The 20,949-nt window shown below is 41.8% G+C and overlaps 1 protein-coding gene across 1 annotated transcript; it reads right to left on the bottom strand.

Annotated features, from left to right (window-relative positions):
- Window positions 1–2,391: 2,391 nt before the first annotated feature.
- On the bottom strand, window positions 2,392–12,518 carry txndc15 (thioredoxin domain containing 15). The gene is made up of 5 exons (XM_078230877.1): window positions 12,261–12,518; window positions 9,413–9,924; window positions 6,582–6,745; window positions 3,648–3,778; window positions 2,392–2,785 (listed from the first exon to the last, which is right to left on the bottom strand). Exons 1-5 carry the CDS (start codon window positions 12,355–12,357, stop codon window positions 2,589–2,591), a joined length of 1,101 nt encoding a protein of 366 aa, XP_078087003.1. The 5' UTR covers window positions 12,358–12,518; the 3' UTR covers window positions 2,392–2,588.
- Window positions 12,519–20,949: the final 8,431 nt, after the last annotated feature.

Below are 20,949 nucleotides of genomic sequence, written 5' to 3'. Positions count from 1 at the left end.
GGGACTTGTGGCTCAGAGACAAAACGTTACCAGATGAGCCACGGCAAATACTCAAATGTGATCAGCGTAGACTGGATGATCACCTGGATGTTGGGATGATGCAGGTACAAAAGGGTCATGTCTCGGGAGTGTGGGAGTTCTGGAGGGCAGAGACACATCTTGTAAGAGCTGCTCAGCTACTGTTGATAAACATCTACTGTAGTTAGTCCCTGGTTGCCATTATTGGAACCCAATACTTTTACAATCAGTAAATATAAGATGGATGTTGGTATGCAACCAGTTATAAAAAGATATAACATAAAATCCCCATGAAAACAAGATACAAGATTTCTGTACTTCTTCCCGGTCTCTGCCCCGAGATACCCAAAACTATTTTCTGGAATCCTGAGACAATGGGCACGATATTGCCTGCCATTTATGCCACATTCCCGCTGCAGCGAGGTCGGAGAATTTGGCGTCCAGCCATATCTGTTCACTGCAGCAGGATGGGAAAATCCCACTGGTGTTAACACCCGTTAGATTGCAGCCCGAGGCTCCAGGGACTGCATGCAGTCTCATTCCTATCCACTGCAGCTTCTGGCACTGTAGAGATGATAGAGCTGCAGGCCCTATAGAGCTGCAGTCCAATCAGATTATCCAGCAGCTCTCTAAGGTGGATTTCCCTCCCAAGTGAAGGGTGGAATTCCCACTTGCAGCCAGTTTTCACTCTTTGGAGCATGAAATGGCTGTGGGGCAGACAGTGTCAGCAGGGATGTAATCCCCACCAACTCTTCAGATGGTGGGATGGGAAACCCACACCCTGGCCTATATTTAGCAAAGGGGGAAGGTGGGATCAGGATATTGAATTTGATGATCAGCCATAATCAAAATGAATGGCGGAGCAGGCTCAAAGGCCCAAACGGCCTACTCCTGCTTCTAGTTTCTATGTTTCTGAAGTGAAATTGGGAGATTTTCATGCTTGCAATCAAAGTTGATCCTTTGTAAGATTGATGAGTTAACTTGCGTCCAGAATTACTTTGGAGTTGCTCCCCCATTAACACCGATTGTGCTATGAAGATTGATTTTCTTATAGTTTTGGATGAGCCACAATTTTCTCATGTTAAACATAGGAAAGACTAAAGTAACCATCTTTGCCCACTGCCACAAATTCCACACCCTAACCACAAGTCCAATTCCTCCTGAGCAATTCTCTCAGGCTGAACCAAATTGTTTACAACATTTGCATTCTATTTAATTCTGAGATGAGCTTCCATCCATTTGCCTTCAATCACAAAGATTGCCCAATTCCACTTTGGTAACATTGCCTATGTTGGCCACTTCCTCAGCCCATCAGCTAAAAATCTCATGTGCCTGTCACCTCTATTCTAATACTTTATTGGCCAGCCTTCCATCTTTCCTGGAACTCCATTCCTAAAATCGCTGTGGGAATATCTACAACACATGGACTGCAGCAGTTCAAGAAGATGCTGCAACACCCTCTTCTCAAGGAAAATTATGGATGAACTCAGGTAAAAAAGTCAGATAAATTCGGGTCTAGTCAGTGATATCCATATCCTGTGAAAGAATAAATATCTTTCACTATCTAACTTAATCTGATCCAAAACTTGGTTGTCCATATTTTGCCTCTGGTCATGTCCTGCTCATCCATCATTTGGGTTTTTGTTGACCTCTATTAGCTCCTGGTGCTCAAAATTTGATATTTTATCCTTTTATGACCTATCCAGGACTATATCTTTCCCTAATGAAATCCCCATTCCTCTCTTCCATTGCATCACTGGCAGATATAGCTACAGCCAACCAAGTTCTGCAATTCTCTATATAGATCCTTCTGCTTTGTCTCCTTCCTCTCCTCTTAATAAACCCCCTTTGTTCGTCCTCTCCAAATATCAGCTTCTTAGTATCAAAATGTATTATTTTCCTTACAGTTCTGTATAGCTTTGAGATGTTTTAGGTAACATTCACAAACAAGATGTTCTGAGCACATTCTTAAAATATATTCAAGATTTTTCTTTCCCACTTCCATTACTCTCCAGTAGGAGACAAACGGTAAACCAGCTATAGAAACCTCAATATTTTAATAGACACTTCAACATTTTAAATGCAACAGTTGGCTGATCTAAGTTTGGAGTTTGGTCCTTGGGCTCCAATGGATCTAGTTTTATTCTCATGCATGAAGTTGAATGCCAAGTTACTTACCATTGTTAAACTGAACATTGAATTCTCCTTCCCTTCCTCAGTATTACTAAATTCAAATATGTGCCTAATTATGGGCCAGAGATAGGTGATCTTCTAAACCTGTGTCATGTCTGAATTTGGTGCATATAGGCAAATCTTCTAAAGCATGTTAAGAAGCAATCACTGAGAAGAAAGATACAATTCAACATCTGATAGTTTGGGAAATATTTCACATTTATTCAAAACTAACCAGGCCTTAATTATTGAATATTTATATCCATAATTTAAACGCTGCAGAACAAACAGGAATTGCGAGATTAAAAAGCTGACTCCTTTATGAACATCTTCCACTGCTCCCAGGTGTCTGGTACAGCTTCTCTTTGTGGTGGGTTGTGATCAATGTCTGCATGAGCTCAGTCCTGGTGTTCATGCTCTTGTCCTGTGATCAACCACTTGATACTATCTGACTGCACTGTACCGTAAATTAAAAAAACACAGACAAACAACACGGAGAAGACAAGCAGCCAGTCAATGCCTCTCACTGCAACACTGGGAAGTGGACCACTCAGATCTTGCTCCATCACCTCAACGGTGCCATTTGCTTCTATGCCTGGAAAGCAGATCAGATTGTTTAAAATGGATTGCAATGGGAAATAATTAGGCATTGCAGATTACATTTGAATTTGTTAAAACTGCAACTATTGCTTTTTAATCCTGTTCTGACCTATTCTGCTATTTTCTGGCTTATTTATTCCAAAAACAGATAAATGAAACAAGATATCAGCATATCAACATTTTTAGAAAGGAGGCAGTGCACTGAGTTAACTATTCAGTGCTAAGATACACTATGAGTCTCCAAACCCATGAATTCCTCATCTCCATTGCCTCACATGGGAAGGTGCTGAGAATTCCCTTCACCACAGGGAAGAAAGAAAGAAAAATCAGTTGTCTAGTGTAGACTCTGTCTTTCATCACATTTTATGGCTCATTCAGCTTAAGTTGTCAATGGTGAGGTTAGCAATAACGGTCTTGGAGCAGACAGTCCATCCACAGTCTCAGCTGCAGATTGTAATGATGGGGTAGGGGAATGGAGGGAGAAAGAGAGACAGAATGAGTAAAAGGAAGAAAGAGAGGGAGATAAACGGGATTCTTTTTGGCTTCAAATAAATATAGACTTTAAGAAAGTAAATCGGTAAAAACTGCCCAAAGCACAGTAATCAATACTACCAAACAGGTACAATCTTTGACACGAGAGATGTCTGAAAACAACATTGGGTCAGCAAGTCGGGTGAACTGGGGTTAAATCCCTTGTTCTTTCTAAATTGTACAAATAGCTACATAATACTAGCTTATCATGAGACTGTACTGGTTCCAAATCTTTATCTGTACACACAGAACAAACATAGTTCTAATTTTAAATTAAAATGATACCTTTAGTGAATACCCAAATATTAGTGAGAATTGCTACTAACCAGTTTGATTAAAAATGAAAGCTCTCAACGTTGAAAGTGTTCTGTCCGTATGATTAAACCTGGCCATTGGCTTGACGCCTTGGAACAAGAGGATGTTGGGAACAGCTACAGTACCAAACCTAGTAGAGAGGCTTAAAGTAACGGAACAAATAATTAATTCCAACGAAGAGGAGCTGGCATCAAGCAACATATCCTGATTTGTATTCATCATCTTATATAATATACACACTAGGAAGTTCTACTTTTAAAAAAGGTTGCTTCGGCAAATTGTCAAATCCTGATGCATTTTTTTTGATGATGAAAAGGAAGGCTCAAGTGGAATGATTCTTCCATTTACGGTCGAGGCAGAAAGATTTATTGAGGTTAGTAGAACAAATAAATAGGTGACAGGCTCATTTCGATAAGTGAGCTCGTGCATTTTGTAGATTATAACATTTTGCTTTTGTCATACTTCATTGCTGGCCGACACTTCTCGCTGCAGTGTGCAGTTCAAAAGATAGTTTAACACTGCCGCTCATGACAATATTAAGTGTGCTTGCACCATCTTTCTTTTTCAAAATGTTTTTAATGCTTTTGAGAGAATGAGGACTATTAAAAAAAAATCAAAATATTTAAAGAAATTTATTGAAGTCATATTAAATCTGATATGACCCCAAACTGAAGTTATATTCCATACGAGTCTAGAATTTCTAGAGATGGTTTGGATACTTTACAAGATGCATACTGAAGAAATATGCATTTTTGTTTTGTACAGTCTTAAATTTATTTCCATTCCTTTCACTGCCCCCTAGAGCCAAGTACAATCCTCATATTTTAATATAACACCTTAAGGTTTTGATTACCTTGGAAAATGTTACATTCAACATAATATCTTATACTGTGTGCAAGTAAGACCTTTATTTTCTGTCAGCTGTCACAAGTAGCTGACTGAAGATTGGAGGGTAGCAAATATTGTGCCTTTGTTTAAGAAGGGCTGCAGGGGAAAGCCTGGGTACTACAGGATGGTGAGCTTTTCTGCCACGTCATGGTGGCGATCATATTAAAACGTTCCAAAATGTTCTATTATTCTTTCTATGTCCATAAGACCACAAGACATAGGAACAGAATTAGGCCACTCAGCCCATCGAGTCTGCTCCGCCATTCAATCATGGCTGATATTTTTCTCATCCCCATTCTCCTGCCTCTTCCCCATAACCTCTGATCCCCTTATTAGTCAAGAACCTATCTACCTCTGTCTTAAAGACGCTCAATGACCTGACCTCCACAGCCTTCTGCAGCAAAGAGTTCCACAAATTTACCATTCTCTGGATGAAGAAATCCTTCTCATCTGTTTTAAAGGATCGTCCTTTTAGCCTGAGGTTTTGCCCTCTGGTTCTAGTTTTCCCTACTAGTGGAAACATCCTCTCCACATCCACTCTATCCAGGCCTCGCAGTATCCTGTAAGTTTCAATAAGATCCCCCCCTCATCCTTTTAAACTTCAACAAGTACAGACCCAGAGTCCTCAACCATTCCTCATACGACAAGCTCTTCATTCTAGGGACCATTCTTGTGAACCTCCTCTGGACCCTTTCCAAGGCCAGCATATCCTTCCTTAGATATGGGGCCCAAAACTGCTCACAATACTCCAAATGGGGTCTGATCAGAACCTTATACAGTCTCAGAAGTACATCCCTGCTCTTGTATTCTAACCCTCTCAACATAAATGCTAATATTGCATTTGCCTTCCTAACTGCTGACTGAACCTGCACGTTAACCTTAAGAGAATCTTGAACGAGGACTCTAAAGTCCCTTTGTGCTTCTGATTTCCTAAGCATTTCTCCATTTAGGAAATAGTCTATGTCTCCATTCCTCCTTCCAAAGTGCATAACCTCACACTTATCCACATTGTATTCCATCTGCCACTTCTTTGCCTACTCTCCTAACCCATCCAAGTCCCCTGCTTCCTCAATACTACCTGTCCTTCTACATATCTTTGCATCATCTGCAAACTTAGCTACAGTGCCTTCAGTTCCTTCCTCCAAATCGTTAATGTATATTGTGAAAAGTTGTGGTCCTAGCACCAACCCGAGGCACACCACTAGTCACTGGCTGTCATCCTGAAAAAGACCCCTTTATCCACAATCTCTGCCTTCTGCCAGTCAGCCAATCCTCTATCCATGCCAGGATCTTACCCTTAACACCATGAGCTCTTAACTTATTTATATTAGCTTACTTGTAACAGTCTCCTATGCAGCACCTTGTCAAAGGCCTTCTGGAAATCTAAATAAATCACGTCCACTGGTTCTCCTTTATCTAACTTCTTTGTTACCTCCTCAAAGAACTAACAGATTTGTCAGACGTCACATGTCAACTGGGCCAAAGAATCAAGTAACCTATTCCGAAGACCTTTATCCATAGTGCATCTGGCCCCATTCGAAAGTATAAAAAAGTGGCCCAGGGCTACTTCAACTTTTATTTCTCCCTCCTTCCTATGGGAGCATGCTCATCCTTTACTTGATGCCTCACTGTTCTGATTCAGCTTAGAGTGACAACTCAACAGCACAAGGATAAATCAAATCTACTTCAATCGCTCTGTCGAGCCAATGGTTTGTCACAGAGCCCCAACTTATTTATGGTCTTCTGTGGACAAAACATTGGACTCAACCCATTCACCTTGAAATAATTAATCTCTGACTAAAGCAACCATGAAATCAGAAATCAAGTTCAACTTGTGGCTTGACTGAACATAGCCAAACATAAATGGCCCAACTGCCAAAACTCCAAGGTTTTACTCATCCACTTCTTCCCAATAAATTATTGAAATAACAAAGTTGGAAGAATGATTTTCAAAACATTTAGTAGCTTGGCAAATTATTTCAAATGCAAGATTATTTAAACCATCTCCATGACATCCTGTTTCCAACAAGTTTAATCCAAAATGTTGCCATGAGTACCTGCTGTGCTGAGATGCATCCAGTGCCAGAAACTGCAGTGAAGGGAAAGCACGTGGCAGTGCGTTGAAATGTGGACCAAGGTCTGCAGAGAAGCGACACCATGGCGTGTAGAAAAGGACTACAGAGCAATCAGTGCCATTGGCGTTCAGGAATTCCATTAGGTCCTGTAAATATATATATATTGCATTCCTTAGTCCAGACTCAAAGAAAGAAAACAGAAAAATATATTATATTTAACTATTTGTACATCCTCCAGCCAGATACTAAAAATAATAGCTCAATTATGGTGTAGAATGTTTCATTTACTAGGTACCCTGAAAATTCAATCTACTGTGCAGTTGCTGTTACATCTTGTGCTTATCCAATTGTTTTGGCATTTCAATCTCCTGCTCAATCATAATCTATCCCTAACTCTTCCACCCCTTTTGCTTTCACCCATCTTTTTTTAAACTTTTCAGTACCTCTTTGCAATGGCACCATTCTTTTCCCAAGAGGAAAGACGAACAGTGCCTTGGCACAGTCAGCAGCAGCTAAAGATGGAAAAAGTATGTCGTTGATGACTTATTTTCCAAGTTTCCCTCGCCTGATCAACCACTTTGTGCATGGTTGAGATTGGCTACTTGTCTAAGAAATGTGTGGGTCACCGGCACATTTGTTCACCCCTATAAATCACAGCATAAACAGGTTTTGATGCTGCAAAACCATCAGTGTAATTATGGACACTTCTACCCTATGTTTTCCCCTCCTCAAATAACACTGACTTCTGTTAGCATGCAGTTTCACTCATAGTTCAGACAAATGGCTGTTCAAGTAAGTCCATACAGTAAGAGTTGGAGGCTATTCATCATGATGGCATCTCAGCAAAGCCCAAATACATCCTCAGCCATCTTCACAGATGCACACGTTTTAAGCATTGAGTCACTAGATGGAAGATGATTAAATATTAGACCTTCTAGTCCATGTGACTCAATGCTTTTACTCACTAGTTTAACAGAGTACTTCTTATTCATATTATATGTTTAAGATTTATAAACATAGAATCATAGAAACCCTACAGTGCAGCAGGAGGCCATTCAGCCCATCGAGCCTGCACCGACAATAATCCCACCCAGTCCCCATTCCCACCACCCCACGTGTTTACCCTATTAATCCCCCTAACACTAAGAGGCCAATCCACCTGACCCGCACATCTTTGGACTGTGGGAGGAAACCCGTGCAGACACGGGAGAACGTGTAAACTCCACACCGACAGTGATCCAAGGCCGGAATTGAAGCCAGGTCCCTGGCACTGTGAGGTAGCAGTGCTGTCCAAACATAAAAAGCTTTTTTGGTCATGATTTAAAACATAACTAGTTAAAGGGAGCTTATTTTAAGATTTCTACAGGTGTATTGTTTCAAAAATCTAGATTTAATAGCCTAAGAAAAATGTAATACATGTCTATATGTCTTACTAGACGCTGGTGCAGCACATAACTGCAATAAAGACAATCTGCAAGCATTTACTACTTATATCGTCATGCTTTGGCATCAGTCAGTAACTTCAAAGTTTAAAACTCAAATGCATTTGTGGATTTTTTAAAAACTCATTATCGCCTCTTCAGATTCCCCTGTTCCCCACATGAAACGTCTGAGCAGAAGGCAGTCAGGGAATTTGCCAGTGTTGGTTCAAAGCATCTGTAACAAACAGAGAATGACCTATCTTCTATCCTCTAGGAGAAATCACTTGGCATCCAGTCTGCACCTGTCCTGACTACAAGGGCAAGATCATAAACTTTAACAGGATACTCTGAATGCCAAAACATGCATTATCTCTCTGTGACACACAAATACAATTCGCAATCAATACCTTTTCTCTTTCAAGTTTAATGAACGCCCCCATTTAATTTCAGCAGCAATTCCATGCAATGGGACAGTAACCAGTAGAAACATTTTGCAGATTGATACCGCATGATTAATTAATAGCACAGAGGTCTTTTATTGCTTAATGCAGCAGCTCCAGCTTCCACTAATTAATCAGCGGGGAGCCATTCAAATATTCAGGCAAGAACTTGTATAAAAGCTGCAAATCTGGAGCACTTACAAAGCTAGAGGGGTTGTCAGAATCGGAAACGCAAAATCTGCTCTTTTATTGCTATCAGCACTAAAACTTCAAAGTCACTGAGCCAATAAACCAAAGTATCTTTAAAGTCCTGGTTTACTGTCAGTCAGGTGACCTAATAATCACAGCTCTGAATTCCTAACCAGGCAGACCATCATAAAGAACGACATTTTGGATTACAAATTCCAAAATTGGGACATATTGTTTATGCAAAAATCTCCAAAATTCAATGAATAAGGCCACAGTACAATTTACCTCCTATCCCCCAGGTAGTTTGTAGCTTATTTGCCTGAACAGGAAAGCAAATTCAGCATGAGCTCAACCATAGGCACAAACCCACATCCAGTATTGCTCCAGTGTGTTACAGTGCCAATATTTTACTAATAATAATTTTTGCCCCTCTGGATTTTTATTCCATTCAGTTTAAAGTTCCAACAAACCGTACACCAGCGTGGAACACATGTCTGTAAATTCCAATCCCATTTATACTGTAGTAAATAGGATCTGAGCAGGGGCCAGATGTTTCTGAACAGGAAAGGGAGAATGTTTTTTTAAAAATCAATCATCCTCATGCTTGGCAGCAAATGCATATAAAATAGCATTGGCTTAGACTTTGAAAAATATACTATTATACGTATACATGGCAATGGCTAAAGTAACGCAAGACTTTGTGAAATTATCAGCAAATTCTCCAAAATATAATTACAGGGGTAAATTAGTAAATTTCTCTTACTTGTGTGCTATTAAGAATTTGGACAATGAAGTTCTCTAATCCAGTCATATTCCTCTCATCACAGTTTACTTTCGGTGCTCTGGCTGTTTCAGTAGCATTGGCTTCTTCTGCTGCTGGGCTCTCAACTGGCACTGGTTGCAGAATGCCTGTTTCTCTCTCTCCAGGCACCTCTCCCTCTGGACTACTAGATGGGATATATGTAAGGGAAGGAAATATCTCCTCTGGCACACTGCATTTTCCATTTTCTCCACTCACATCAGCACAGGGTGTATCTTTTACTTCAAAGGCAGTATGTTCATTTTTTATATTCTGAATAAGAGACAATATTGCTTCTTGATTAGAAGGAATTCCAGTTCCCAGAACAGCATCAGCAATTTCTGCAGTTGGAAACTTTCTTTTAGTTTGCTTGTCCGTTCTTTCAAGTTCAACATTACTGACTGAATTGGAAGTTATGTCATCACTCTCTTCTGCGGACAGGTGTTTTGAAGGACTGCCATCTCTTTGAACTTCAGCTGTTCAAAAAAACATTTTTCTTTGATTAAAAATGTTGTATGACTACATAAACTTAAGACCACAAGACCTTTTTGAGCCGGAGCTGTACGCAACACAACCAAAACTACTGTGCAATTTTTTAACTTTTGTGACTTTTTCCCCCCAAAAATGGTAACACTACAAATATGAATATGTAAATTAGATAAATGGCAAATAATTAAGCATTTCTTTCCATAGTGTTTTCTAGAATTTAATAAGCGATTTCCTATCACATTGGTGTTCCACCATTCACAAAGCTCAGTCTGAACAGCCTCTAGCTATACAATTTAATAAAGATTATCAAAACCTGCCTCAAGGCTTTTATTAGCTCGGTGCTGCTTCAAACTATAGTTCCAGAAGGCAGGACAGTGTCTATGTTAACATATCAGTTCCTGAAACTACTTTTCAATTTTGTACAAGCATTTAATTCATTTATCCAGTGATACCACGACTGCCACTTCTGGTTCTGGATGTGAAATTAGCTTAGAATAAAGTTATTGGTGATACGATTACAGGTTTTCCCTGTAATTTGCTGTCGATTGCCAGGAAACTTTGTTCCTATGTTTTAAACGTATGGCGAGATTGCTGTTGATATTTATATCCAATTACAAAAACTCTGAAAATTTAGCTAACAAGTAAGTCTGAGACTGTCTGCTCCATGCTCAGACATCATTATTGATGATGGAAAAATGTTAGCAGTGAGACTAGAAATAGCTTAGAGACTCAGAAAAGTAAGTGTTACAATTGAGCCACGACTCATTTTTTTATTGATATAAGATCATAGGATGGAGTCCATTCATCATGTGTCACCGCTCAGGAGTTAAAAAGCACTTTGGGTCACAAATGCAAGTTTCTTTTTTTTAAATTTCTAATAGCCCAATATATTTTTTAAAAACACCCCAAGTTTTAGTAATGGAAAAGTTGTCAAAATACCATTTTTGACCAGAGCAATAGTAAGCCCAAGGGTGTTGGTAAAGGGAGACCTCCCATGTAGCCATTAAAAAGAATAGACGTAGTGACCACTGGCTACACTTGTAAGCAACATTACAAAATTAAAATATGAAACAATGAAAATGTTGTATGACTACATTTCTTTCAAATTTTGTACAAGCATTTAATTCATTTATCCAGTGATACCACGACTACCACTTCTGGTTCTGGATGTGAAATTAGCTTAGAATAAAGTTATTGGTGATATGATCTGCTCAAGCTCCATTATGCCCGAAGCATTAGAGCTATTTGATTTGTTCAGCCAGTTGATGTTCCAAAGTTGATCAATGATGTCCCATTTAAAGCCAAAGTGTAGTCACTGTTGTAGTGTGGAAATGTGTGAACCAAAATTGTGCCCAACAAGATCCTGCAACCAGTAGTAGGTCAATGGGAGTTTCAGGGTGTTAGTTAGATGCAGCACTATGGCTAGCACTGCTGCCTCACATGCCAGGGACCCAGCTTGGGTCACTGCCTGCATGGCCTCCCTGTATCTGCATGGGTTTCCTCCGGCTGCTCTGGTTTCCTCCCATAGTCCGACAGACGTGCTGGTTAGGTGCATTGGCCATGATAAATTCTCCCTCAATGTACCTGAACAGGCGCCGGAGTTTGGCGACGACAACGAGATTTTCAAAGTAACTTCATTGCAATGTTAATGTAAGCCTACTTATAACACTAATGACTAAATAAACTTTAAACTTTAGGTTGATTAGCTATGCTAAACCACCCCTTAGTGTCCCAGGATGCGTAGGTTAAAGGGATTAGTCGGTAAATAGGCAAGGACGAGGGGGTTGGGGCCTGGGTGGGATTGTTGTTGGTGCAGACTCGGTGGGCCAAATGGCCTCTTTCTGCACTGTAGGGTTTCTATGATCTATGAAATGTGGAAATGTGCAAGCCAAAATTGTGCCCAACATCCCGCAAACAGCAATAGGGCAATGGGAGTTTCAGGGTGTTGGTTAAAAGATCAATACTGGCCAGGACACCAGGCCAGTTTTGCTCTTCCAGGAATGGTGGTGTATGACATTTTTACACCTAGCCGAGAGTGAAGACCGTACCTCGGTTTATCATCCGACCCAAAAGACAAAACACCTAGAGCAACTTAGACTGCACTGCAGCGTTAGCCTGGATTATGTATTCAAATTTCTGAAAATTTCTGCCTGATAATGAAGAGTGCTGCCACAATGTGTCGGGGCCTTGCTGCACACTGTGATATGAATGCTCTCTTTCTGCATAGCTCCTGCTCTGGGAGACACACCATCATTCCCTGTCGGTGCCACTGAGGGAGGCAGCGAGGCAGCAGCCCTCCGACAACCCCCGCCCGGTCACTCACCGTCCGCATTCGCTCTTATGACCACCAGCGAGGCCACGATTAAAACCAATCTGGCCCCCAAGCCGCCCATCCTGCCCGCTGACACCGACAATCGCATCAAGTGAGGAGACTGGAGGCCGCCATGCTGAGAGCGGCATCAGCGAATCGCCCTGGCGGAGCGGGCCGGAGGGGCGCACAGTAACTCGCTAGCCAGCAGCGGCCTGTGATTGACAGCGGGACGAACCAATCGGCTGCCACGCTTCGCTGAGCGTCCCTTGCGCACCAGCCAATAGCCGAACAGGAAATGACAATGACGGCCCGGGAATGGGCGGGCCTTTCACTCAAGTTTGTGTGCAGTGCAGCCGGTTACTAGGAAACGCTGTGAAGGACAGGCCAGAACAACACCTGTCAGCAAGCACAGTGTCTGTAGCCCCCACAACTTGCATGGACTTGCAAAATCTCACTGGCTGTCCTGTCTGGAGACAATACACATCTCTTTAACCTGTGCTTAATGCTCTCTCCACTCACATTGTCTGTACCTTTAAGACTTGATTAGCTGTAAAGACTCGCATTCCAATCATTATTCTGTAAATTGAGTTTGTGTCTTTCTATGCCCTGTTTGCTGTTTGTTAGCAGATCTCCCACTCACCTGACGAAGGGGCAGCGCTCCGAAAGCTAGTGACGTTTGCTACCAAATAAACCTGTTGGACTTTAACCTGGTGTTGTTAGACTCCTTACCGAGCAAGCACAGCACCAGGCTGAACTCCTCACTGCACCAAATCGTCTTTGCTTCAGACAAATACTTGGACAATAGTTGTTGCTACATCTTATTGTGCAGAAATGTGCAAGGCTGTGCCTTATCCTTTCATCTCTGATTTACCCAACTGAAAACAGTTAAAGTGTTAAGTTTAGGTTTACTGATTAGTGTCACAGGTAGGCTTACATTAACATCACAATGAAGTTACAGTGAAAACCCCCTAGTTGCCACACTCCGACGTCTGTTCGGGTACACTGAGGGAGAACTTAGCATGACCAATGCACCTAACCAGCACACCTTTCAGACTGTGAGAGGAAACCGGAGCACCAGGAGGGAACCCACTGGGAGAACGTGCAAACTCCACACAGACAGCGACCCAAGCCGGGAATCAAACCTGGGTCCCTAGCGCAGTAGGGCAGCAGTTCTAACCACTGTACCATTGTGCCGCATGAAACGTGCAAGGCTGTGCTTTATCCTTTCATGTCTGATTTACCCAACTGAAAAAAAAATGGCCTGCCCTTCTTAATTTGATTTGATTTGATTTATTATTGTCACGCATCAAAATCTAATTAGATCCACCCTACACAGCACATGGCTAGTCCAATGCAGTATTTTTGTAACCCGCTACTCTCAATGTCATTGCTTTGTACGTCTGTGGGATAATGCCATCTCATTCCTATGAAATTTTGTTGTTTGGAAGTGGATCACAAAGAAAAAACACAGGGAAAGTTGTTATTACAGATTGATAAGACAACTGTTCAGGTTCGAAAGAAAAAACACTCCACACAAAGCACCAGACTTATTTTATTATGAAGGCAGATCAATCAGTCTCTATTTGGGTGCCCCCATGAACTGTTTAATTCTGTACCCATAAACCATGATGAATTCAACATGCAAAATTATTTCATGCATGTGACATATTGAAAACAAATTACTCTGATTTGATATTTATAACCAAAGACCTGTTGATCATTATAACCAAGCACTAACACACTAACAGAATGGAAATGCAGCTTCCTCATTAATGTAGAGGTTAGTATGGGAGATCGGGGTTCAATTACCTGACGGGGAGCTGCCAGGTTCCATGACAGCGCCACAGTGGTGTCTGTTTTTACAGGGCGGCACAGTGGCGCAGTGAGAAGCACTGCTCCTTCACAGCGTCAGGGGTTTGGGTTTGATTCCCGGCTTGGGTCACTGTCTGTGTGGAGTCTGCACATTCTGCGTGGCTTTCCTCTGGGTGCTCCGGTTTCCTCCCACAGTCCAAGAATGTGCAAGTTAGGTGAATTGGCCATGTTAAATTCTCCCTCAGTGTACCCGAACAGGCGCCGGAGTGTGGCGACTAGGGGATTTTCACAGTAACTTCATTGCAGTGTTAATGTAAGCCTACTTGCGACTAATAAACTTTAAATAAAATTGGAAAGTATGCGTTGATGATTAGCAATACTGAATTCCAAAGAACATAAAAGAAATTGCAACAATACAACATATGATTTTAGAGTATTTTATTATGTCTTCCCTACAAAGTTTTTAATCTATCAAGTTTAGAAAATACATGTTATTTCTCCCTGTTCTACCTTTCACTCTCTTTCAAACAGACATCATTTGGAAATGGATGGATTTGCATATCATTCCAGAACTTTGTGGTATATTAGCATTATGAGGCATAGACAGTTCAATAACTTAAACACTGGAAGGAGGTGGTGAAGAGTAGAGGGAAACAGCAATTTTTTTCTTTGTGCTTCCACCTGCAGTACAGTGGAGCACAGCACTGCCTCACACAGCCAGGGGCCCGGATTCTATTCTTGGCTTGGGTCAACTGTCTGTTCGGAGTCTGCATGTTCTCCTAGATTGGTTTCCTCTTGGTACTCCGCTTTCCTCCCACAGTCCAAAATACGTGCTAATTATGTGCATTGGCCATGCTAAATTCTCCTTCAGTGTACCCGAAAAGGTGCCGGAGAATGGCGACTTGGGGATTTTCATAGTAACTTCATTGCAGCGTTAATGTAAGCCTAATTGTAACACTAATAAAAAAAAATCTACTGGCAGACCTGCCACCCTAAAGGATGGTCATGGATAAAATGGAGCTGATATTTCTCTGGTTCGAACTTGCTGCACCTGATTCTTCAATGCATTTCAGGAAATAAAGGAGCAGAAATCGAGCAAGCCAGATTGTCATATTTTTTAGTTCAGGTAGGGGTTAACTGTGGTGCCTCAAATTGGCATTGATATTTCAATTCTATTTCAAACAAGGTCACAATATCATTGTGAACAGCAATCAGGTTTTTTCTAAGCCTGCCGATCGTAGGTCAGATGCAGGCTCACCTTATATAAACTGAACATTTGCTGCATTTAAAGAGACAGGGCAAATCTTAGTACGAGATGAATTAATCAAATTTTGGCCAATGTATAGTTGGAGTAGACTATGGCTATATTGTCATTTTTGATAATAGCCATAGTCTGTTATTATACCACACATTTCCATATGTGCTGCTTGAGAAACATAGAAAGAATAAACAACCATAAAGGAGAAAAGGGGAAAGTCTAGCATTATCATCAGAAAGTGTGCATACTTGCTGTAACTCTGTTGTGTGCATATTTGCACTCCCAAAACCTTCCTGGACTTCACTGGGACTCAAAGCTGTTTCAAGTTTGCCTTCGCTAGAGAAGCAATCCAAGAACTACACCCACCAACTGTAGGACTGACAGCCACATTCCAGGATAGGCGTGACTGACACCTGGGGGTTTCCGGTACAGCTTTTTTCCAAAGGTTGCTGAGTAACAAATTATACCACCAGTGCATTGGTTCATTAGAAAATGGCAGACACTTTATGTACGGCCAGCAATACATTTTGTACCTTGTGTTTACCAAGGAACAATAGCCAAGCCCCAGTAAGACTCTTAGAAATCCATGTGCATAAGATGGTACACACTTAGCCCTTCTTGCTGCCAGTGCCTTTGTCATCATCAGGGTTTTGACTTCATTAATATGAAACTTTTACAGGTTGATCAGCATCAAACAGGAGGGCCAATGCCAGAAACACAGTCAGCTATCATCATGCAGTTATTTTAACTACAGGCCTCTATTACTTGCCTATGCCCAAAAAATGAATGAAAAGGGCGGCACTCTGACACAGTGGCTAGCACTGCTGCCTCACAGCGCCTGGGACCCAGGTTCAATTCCAGCCTCGGTTGACTGTGTGGAGTTTGTATGTTCTCCCCGTGTCTGCATGGGTTTCATCAGGTGCTCCAGTTTCCTCTCACACTCCAAAGATGTGTGCGTTAGGTGGATTGGCCATGGTAAATTGCCCCTGAGAGTTAGGGAATTCGCAGGGTAAATATTTGGGGTTACGGGGTAGGGTCTGGGTGGAATTGTTGTCGGTGCAGGCTTGATGGGCCAAATGGCCTCCTGTAGGGATTCTATGAATAGCTATTGACACCTTGGTTCCTGACCCATTGTCAGCCATTGTGATAGCTGTGCCTCAGTAGTCGAACTCTCACTATTGAATCAGCAGATTATGAGTTTAAGTTCCACTTCACCAGAAAAGCACAAAATCTAGGCAGATATTCCTTCATGGTGCATTGAGAGAGTGCTCCAGTAATTATAATGCCATTCTCTGGAGAAGATGTTAAACTGAGATCTTGTCTGCTCTCTCAGGTGAACATTAAAGGGAATGGTAGCATAATGCTTATCCTACAGGATTAGTAATCCAGAGGCCGAACCTAATGGTCCAGAGATGTGATATCAAATTGCACCACTGTCGCTGGGAAATTTAAATTCAAGTAATTAAATAAATCTAATTAAAAAGCTGGTATCTATCAGTAATGGCAACCATGAAGCTACCAGATTGTCATCAAAACCTATCTAGTTCACTTATGTCCTTTGGGGAAGGAAATCTGTTTTCTTTACCTGGTATAACCCATATGTGGCTCCAGATCCATAGCAATGGATCCATAACATCTCCCTACCCCTGCACTCAACCCTGGAACACCTAGATAACAAGGACACCTATGTCAGACTCCTATTTATTGACTACAGCTCAGCCTTCCACACTATTATTCCCACAAAACTCATCTTCAAACTCCGTGGCCTGGGTCTCAGCATCTCCCTCTGCGACTGGATCCTGAACTTTCTAACTCACAGACCACAATCTGTAAGGATAGGCAACAACACCTCTTCCACGATCATCCTCAGCACCGGTGCCCTACAAGGCTGTGTTCTCAGCCCCCTACTACACTCCTTATACACCTATGACTGTGCGGCCAAATTCTCCTCCAATTCAATTTTCAAGTTTGCTGACAACACCACCATAGTGGGTCGGATCTCCAACAATGACGAGACAGAGTACAGGAATGAGATAGAGAATCTGGTGAACTGGTGCGGCAACAATAATCTCTCCCTCTCCCACAAAACAAAGGAGATTGTCATCGACTTCAGGAAGCATAAAGGAAAACATGCCCCTGTCCACGTCAATGGGGACGAAGTAGAAAGGGTCGAGAGCTTCAAGTTTTTAGGTGTCCAGATCACCAACAACCTGTCCTGGTCCCCCCATGCCGACACTATAGTTAAGAAAGCCCACCAACGCCTCCACTTTCTCGAAAGACTAAGGAAATTTGGCATGTCAGCTACGACTCTCACCAACTTTTACAGATGCACCATAGAAAGCATTCTTTCTGGTTGTATCACAGATTGGTATGGCTTCTGCTCTGCCCAAGACTGCAAGGAACTACAAAAGGTCGTGAATGTAGCCCAATCCATCATGCAAACCAGCCTCCCATCAATTGATTCTGTCTACACTTCCTGCTGCCTCGGCAAAGCAGCCAGCATAATTAAGGACCCCGTGTACTCCGGACATTCTCTCTTCCACCTTCTTCCTTCTGGAAAAAGATACAAAAGTCTGAGGTCATGTGCCAACTGACTCAAGAACAGCTTCTTCCCTGCTGCTGTCAGACTTTTGAATGGACTTAGCTTGCATTAATTTGATCTTTCTCTACACCCTAGCTATGACTGTAACGCTACATTCTGCACTCTCTCGTTTCCTTCTCTTTGAATGGTATGCTTTGTCTGTATAGCACAAGAAACAATACTTTTCACTGTATGTTAATACATGTGACAATTATAAATCAAATCAAATCAAATCAAAATCAATGTGAAACTGTATAAAACACTAGTTAGGCCACAACTGGAGTATTGCATGCATTTCTGGTCACCACATTATAGGAAGGATGTGATCACGCTGGAGAGGGTCTAGAGGAGATCTATTATCCATCCATAATTGCTCTTAACTGACGGCAACACAAGTGAATATCTAAAATGTTACGAGAGTTTCTGACTCAACCATCCATTCAAGCAGTGAGTTCCAGACTCCCATCACCCTCTGGTTGAAAAAGATTCTCCTCAACACCCCTCTTAACCTTCTATCTCTTACCCCAAATGTATGGTTATTGACCCCTCGACTAATGGTAAGAAATTAGAAAGTGTAGATGTACAAAGGAACCTGGGTGTCCTTGTCCATAAGTCACTGAAGGCTAGCATGCAGGTGCAGCAAGCTATTAGGAAGGCTAATGGAATGTTAGTTTTTAGAATCATAGAATCCCTACAGTGCAGAAAGAGGCTATTCAGCCCATTGAGTCTGCACCAACTCTCCAAAAGAGCATCCCACTCAGGCCCTCCCCTCCGCCCTATCCCCGTAACCCCACACATTTACCATGGCTAATCCATCTAACCTTTAGTGTCTTTGGACACTAAGGGGCAACTTAGCATGGCCAATCCACCTAATCTGCACATTTTTGGACTTTATCTTAATCCTCTTTATTACAAGACGATTTGAGTACAGAGTAGTGAGGTCTTGCTTCAATTGTATAGGAATTTGTTTAGACTGCATCTAGAGAACTAGTTGCAGTTTTGGTCCCCTTACCCCAGACAGGATATTGTTGCGAGAGATGGAGTGAAACAAAGGTTCACAAGACTTGTCCCAGGGATGGCGGGACTGTTTTATGAAGAGAGATTGGCAGACTGGGCCTGTATTCTCTAGAGTTTTGAAGAATGAGAGGTGATCTCATTGAAACCTACAAAATACTTAAAGGAATAGACAGAGTAGATGCAAGTAACATGTTTCCCTTGGTTGGGTAGTCTAGAACCAGGGGGCACAATTTCAAAATAAGTGGGTTGGCACTTGGGACCGAGATGAGGAGAAGTTTCTTTACACAGAGGGTTGTGAATCTTTGGAATTCTCTACCCCAAAGGGCTGTGAAAGCTCCGTCATTGAGTATGTTTAAAGCAGAGATTGATAGATTTCTGAACTGGAACTGCCTCCCATTTTTAGAAAAAAAAATCATAAATGCTTTATGCTCTTATATCACTCTTTCACTTACATAAATATTTGTGCTTCCAAGGAATAGCAGTAGTTATTTGACTTTTCAATGGTAAAAACTAAGAAAATAAAATCACTTGAGCTATTTTATAAACACCATGTAGTGAATTCACCACAAATTAAAATATTCCTATGTTTCTTTATTCCACCTGGCATTTTGAGTGAAGGTAGCGGCAACTTAAGAATACCTACGGCAACCAGCTGTCCAAATCACAGAAAAAAATCAGCAATACTTTCAGGAAAGGGGCAAGAGCAGAACATTTAATTTGGCGGGAAATTCGTTCAATTTTAAAATTGGGTTGCTATCACTGGTAAGTAGGAGCAGTGTTTTTTGTTGAATCAAAGATAAGATCATAGCTCAAAACATCCAGGGTTAAACCTCAAGTCCCTAAAAGGCAAGATTTGGAGAGTCTCCACTATCACATTACATTATTGCACAGAAGCTTGGGGACATCTGCTGGCACAGAGTTGAAAGTCAAGAATTGTTCTTTCAGATTCGGCTGTGCTCAGCTGTGAGAAACAATGTGGCTTCTGAATGAGGAAAACACTACTTATCATTAACCTACATGTTGGCCACTAAAAAATATAGATAGTAGATCATAACCAGAAAATGTGCACAAATATTTTGCAGTAAAAACATCTGAAATTTAAAATATTTCACATTAAAATATCTTTTGTACTAAGATGTATGTGGTTCGAATGTGAGAAATGAGCTACCATGGAAATCATGGGCGGGGCTGAATTTCTCTGCCCCGATGAGGGCTGGCAAGGAGGTGGGTGGGTGCAAACTTCACACTGCCAGCCTGCATGTTGGTTCCCAACTCCATCCCTCTCCGGGATGGGATGTTAGCAGGGCTACCTGGGCAGAGGGGGGTAGTCAGTGTTGAAAAATCATTATAGTTTATCAGAAGCCAACTGGAACTTTTCAGAAATCTTCCAGATCCCGGAGGCATCGGGGAAAAAGTCTAGTTGTCTGGTGGTAGCCTCCTGATAACAGACTGAAGGGCTGGCGCTCCAGGCAGGCATTGAGGCCCTCCTCCTTCACCTGGCTTCAGTTCCAACCACCTGCTTCCTTTAATTGGCAATAAGCCTATGCTTTAGTCATGGGTCACTGTCTGTGTGGAGTCTGCACGATCTTCCTGCGTCTGCGTGGATTTTATCCAAGTTCTCCGGTTTCCTCCTGAAAGATGTCCTGTTTAGGTGCATTGGCCATATTAAGTTCTCCGTCAGTGTACCCGAACAGGTGCCAGAATGTGGCGACTAAGGAATTTTCACAGTAATTTCATTGTAGTGTTAATGTAAGCCTACTTGTGGCTTACTTTGATTGCACTCACATCAATTGGCCAATTTTGACCCTGCTCTTTTGCAACCAAAAGGGATTTCAGTCTCTCACCATCCAGCTCTTATCTGACTGCAGGTAGAGGGTTATGTAGGCCCAATGCTCGATTCTTTGGCCTTCACCTGCAGCAGTCCACTGTGTCAGCTACCTTGGAACCACATAGGAAACCAGAGTGGTGAAGGGACCATCTGATGCCCAGCCTGGTGTGCAGCCACTGCACATGTGCACAAAATGCACACACAA

Source organism: Mustelus asterias, chromosome 16 (genome assembly GCF_964213995.1).
Source record: "Mustelus asterias chromosome 16, sMusAst1.hap1.1, whole genome shotgun sequence".
In the NCBI taxonomy this organism is placed as follows: domain Eukaryota; kingdom Metazoa; phylum Chordata; class Chondrichthyes; order Carcharhiniformes; family Triakidae; genus Mustelus; species Mustelus asterias.
Note: the sequence above shows the minus strand (reverse complement) of the source record. Positions and strands in the feature narration are given on the sequence as shown.

Excerpts from the sequence above, each read along its gene's own strand:
- txndc15 (XM_078230877.1), bottom strand. The coding sequence starts at position 12,357 with ATGCGATTGTCGGTGTCAGCGGGCAGGATGGGCGGCTTGGGGGCCAGA. Across the intron at positions 6,746-9,412 it reads AAATTCTTAATAGCACACAA|GACCTAATGGAATTCCTGAA; the intron begins GTAAGAGAAATT and ends ATATATTTACAG. Across the intron at positions 2,786-3,647 it reads TTTCATTTTTAATCAAACTG|GCATAGAAGCAAATGGCACC; the intron begins GTTAGTAGCAAT and ends TCTGCTTTCCAG.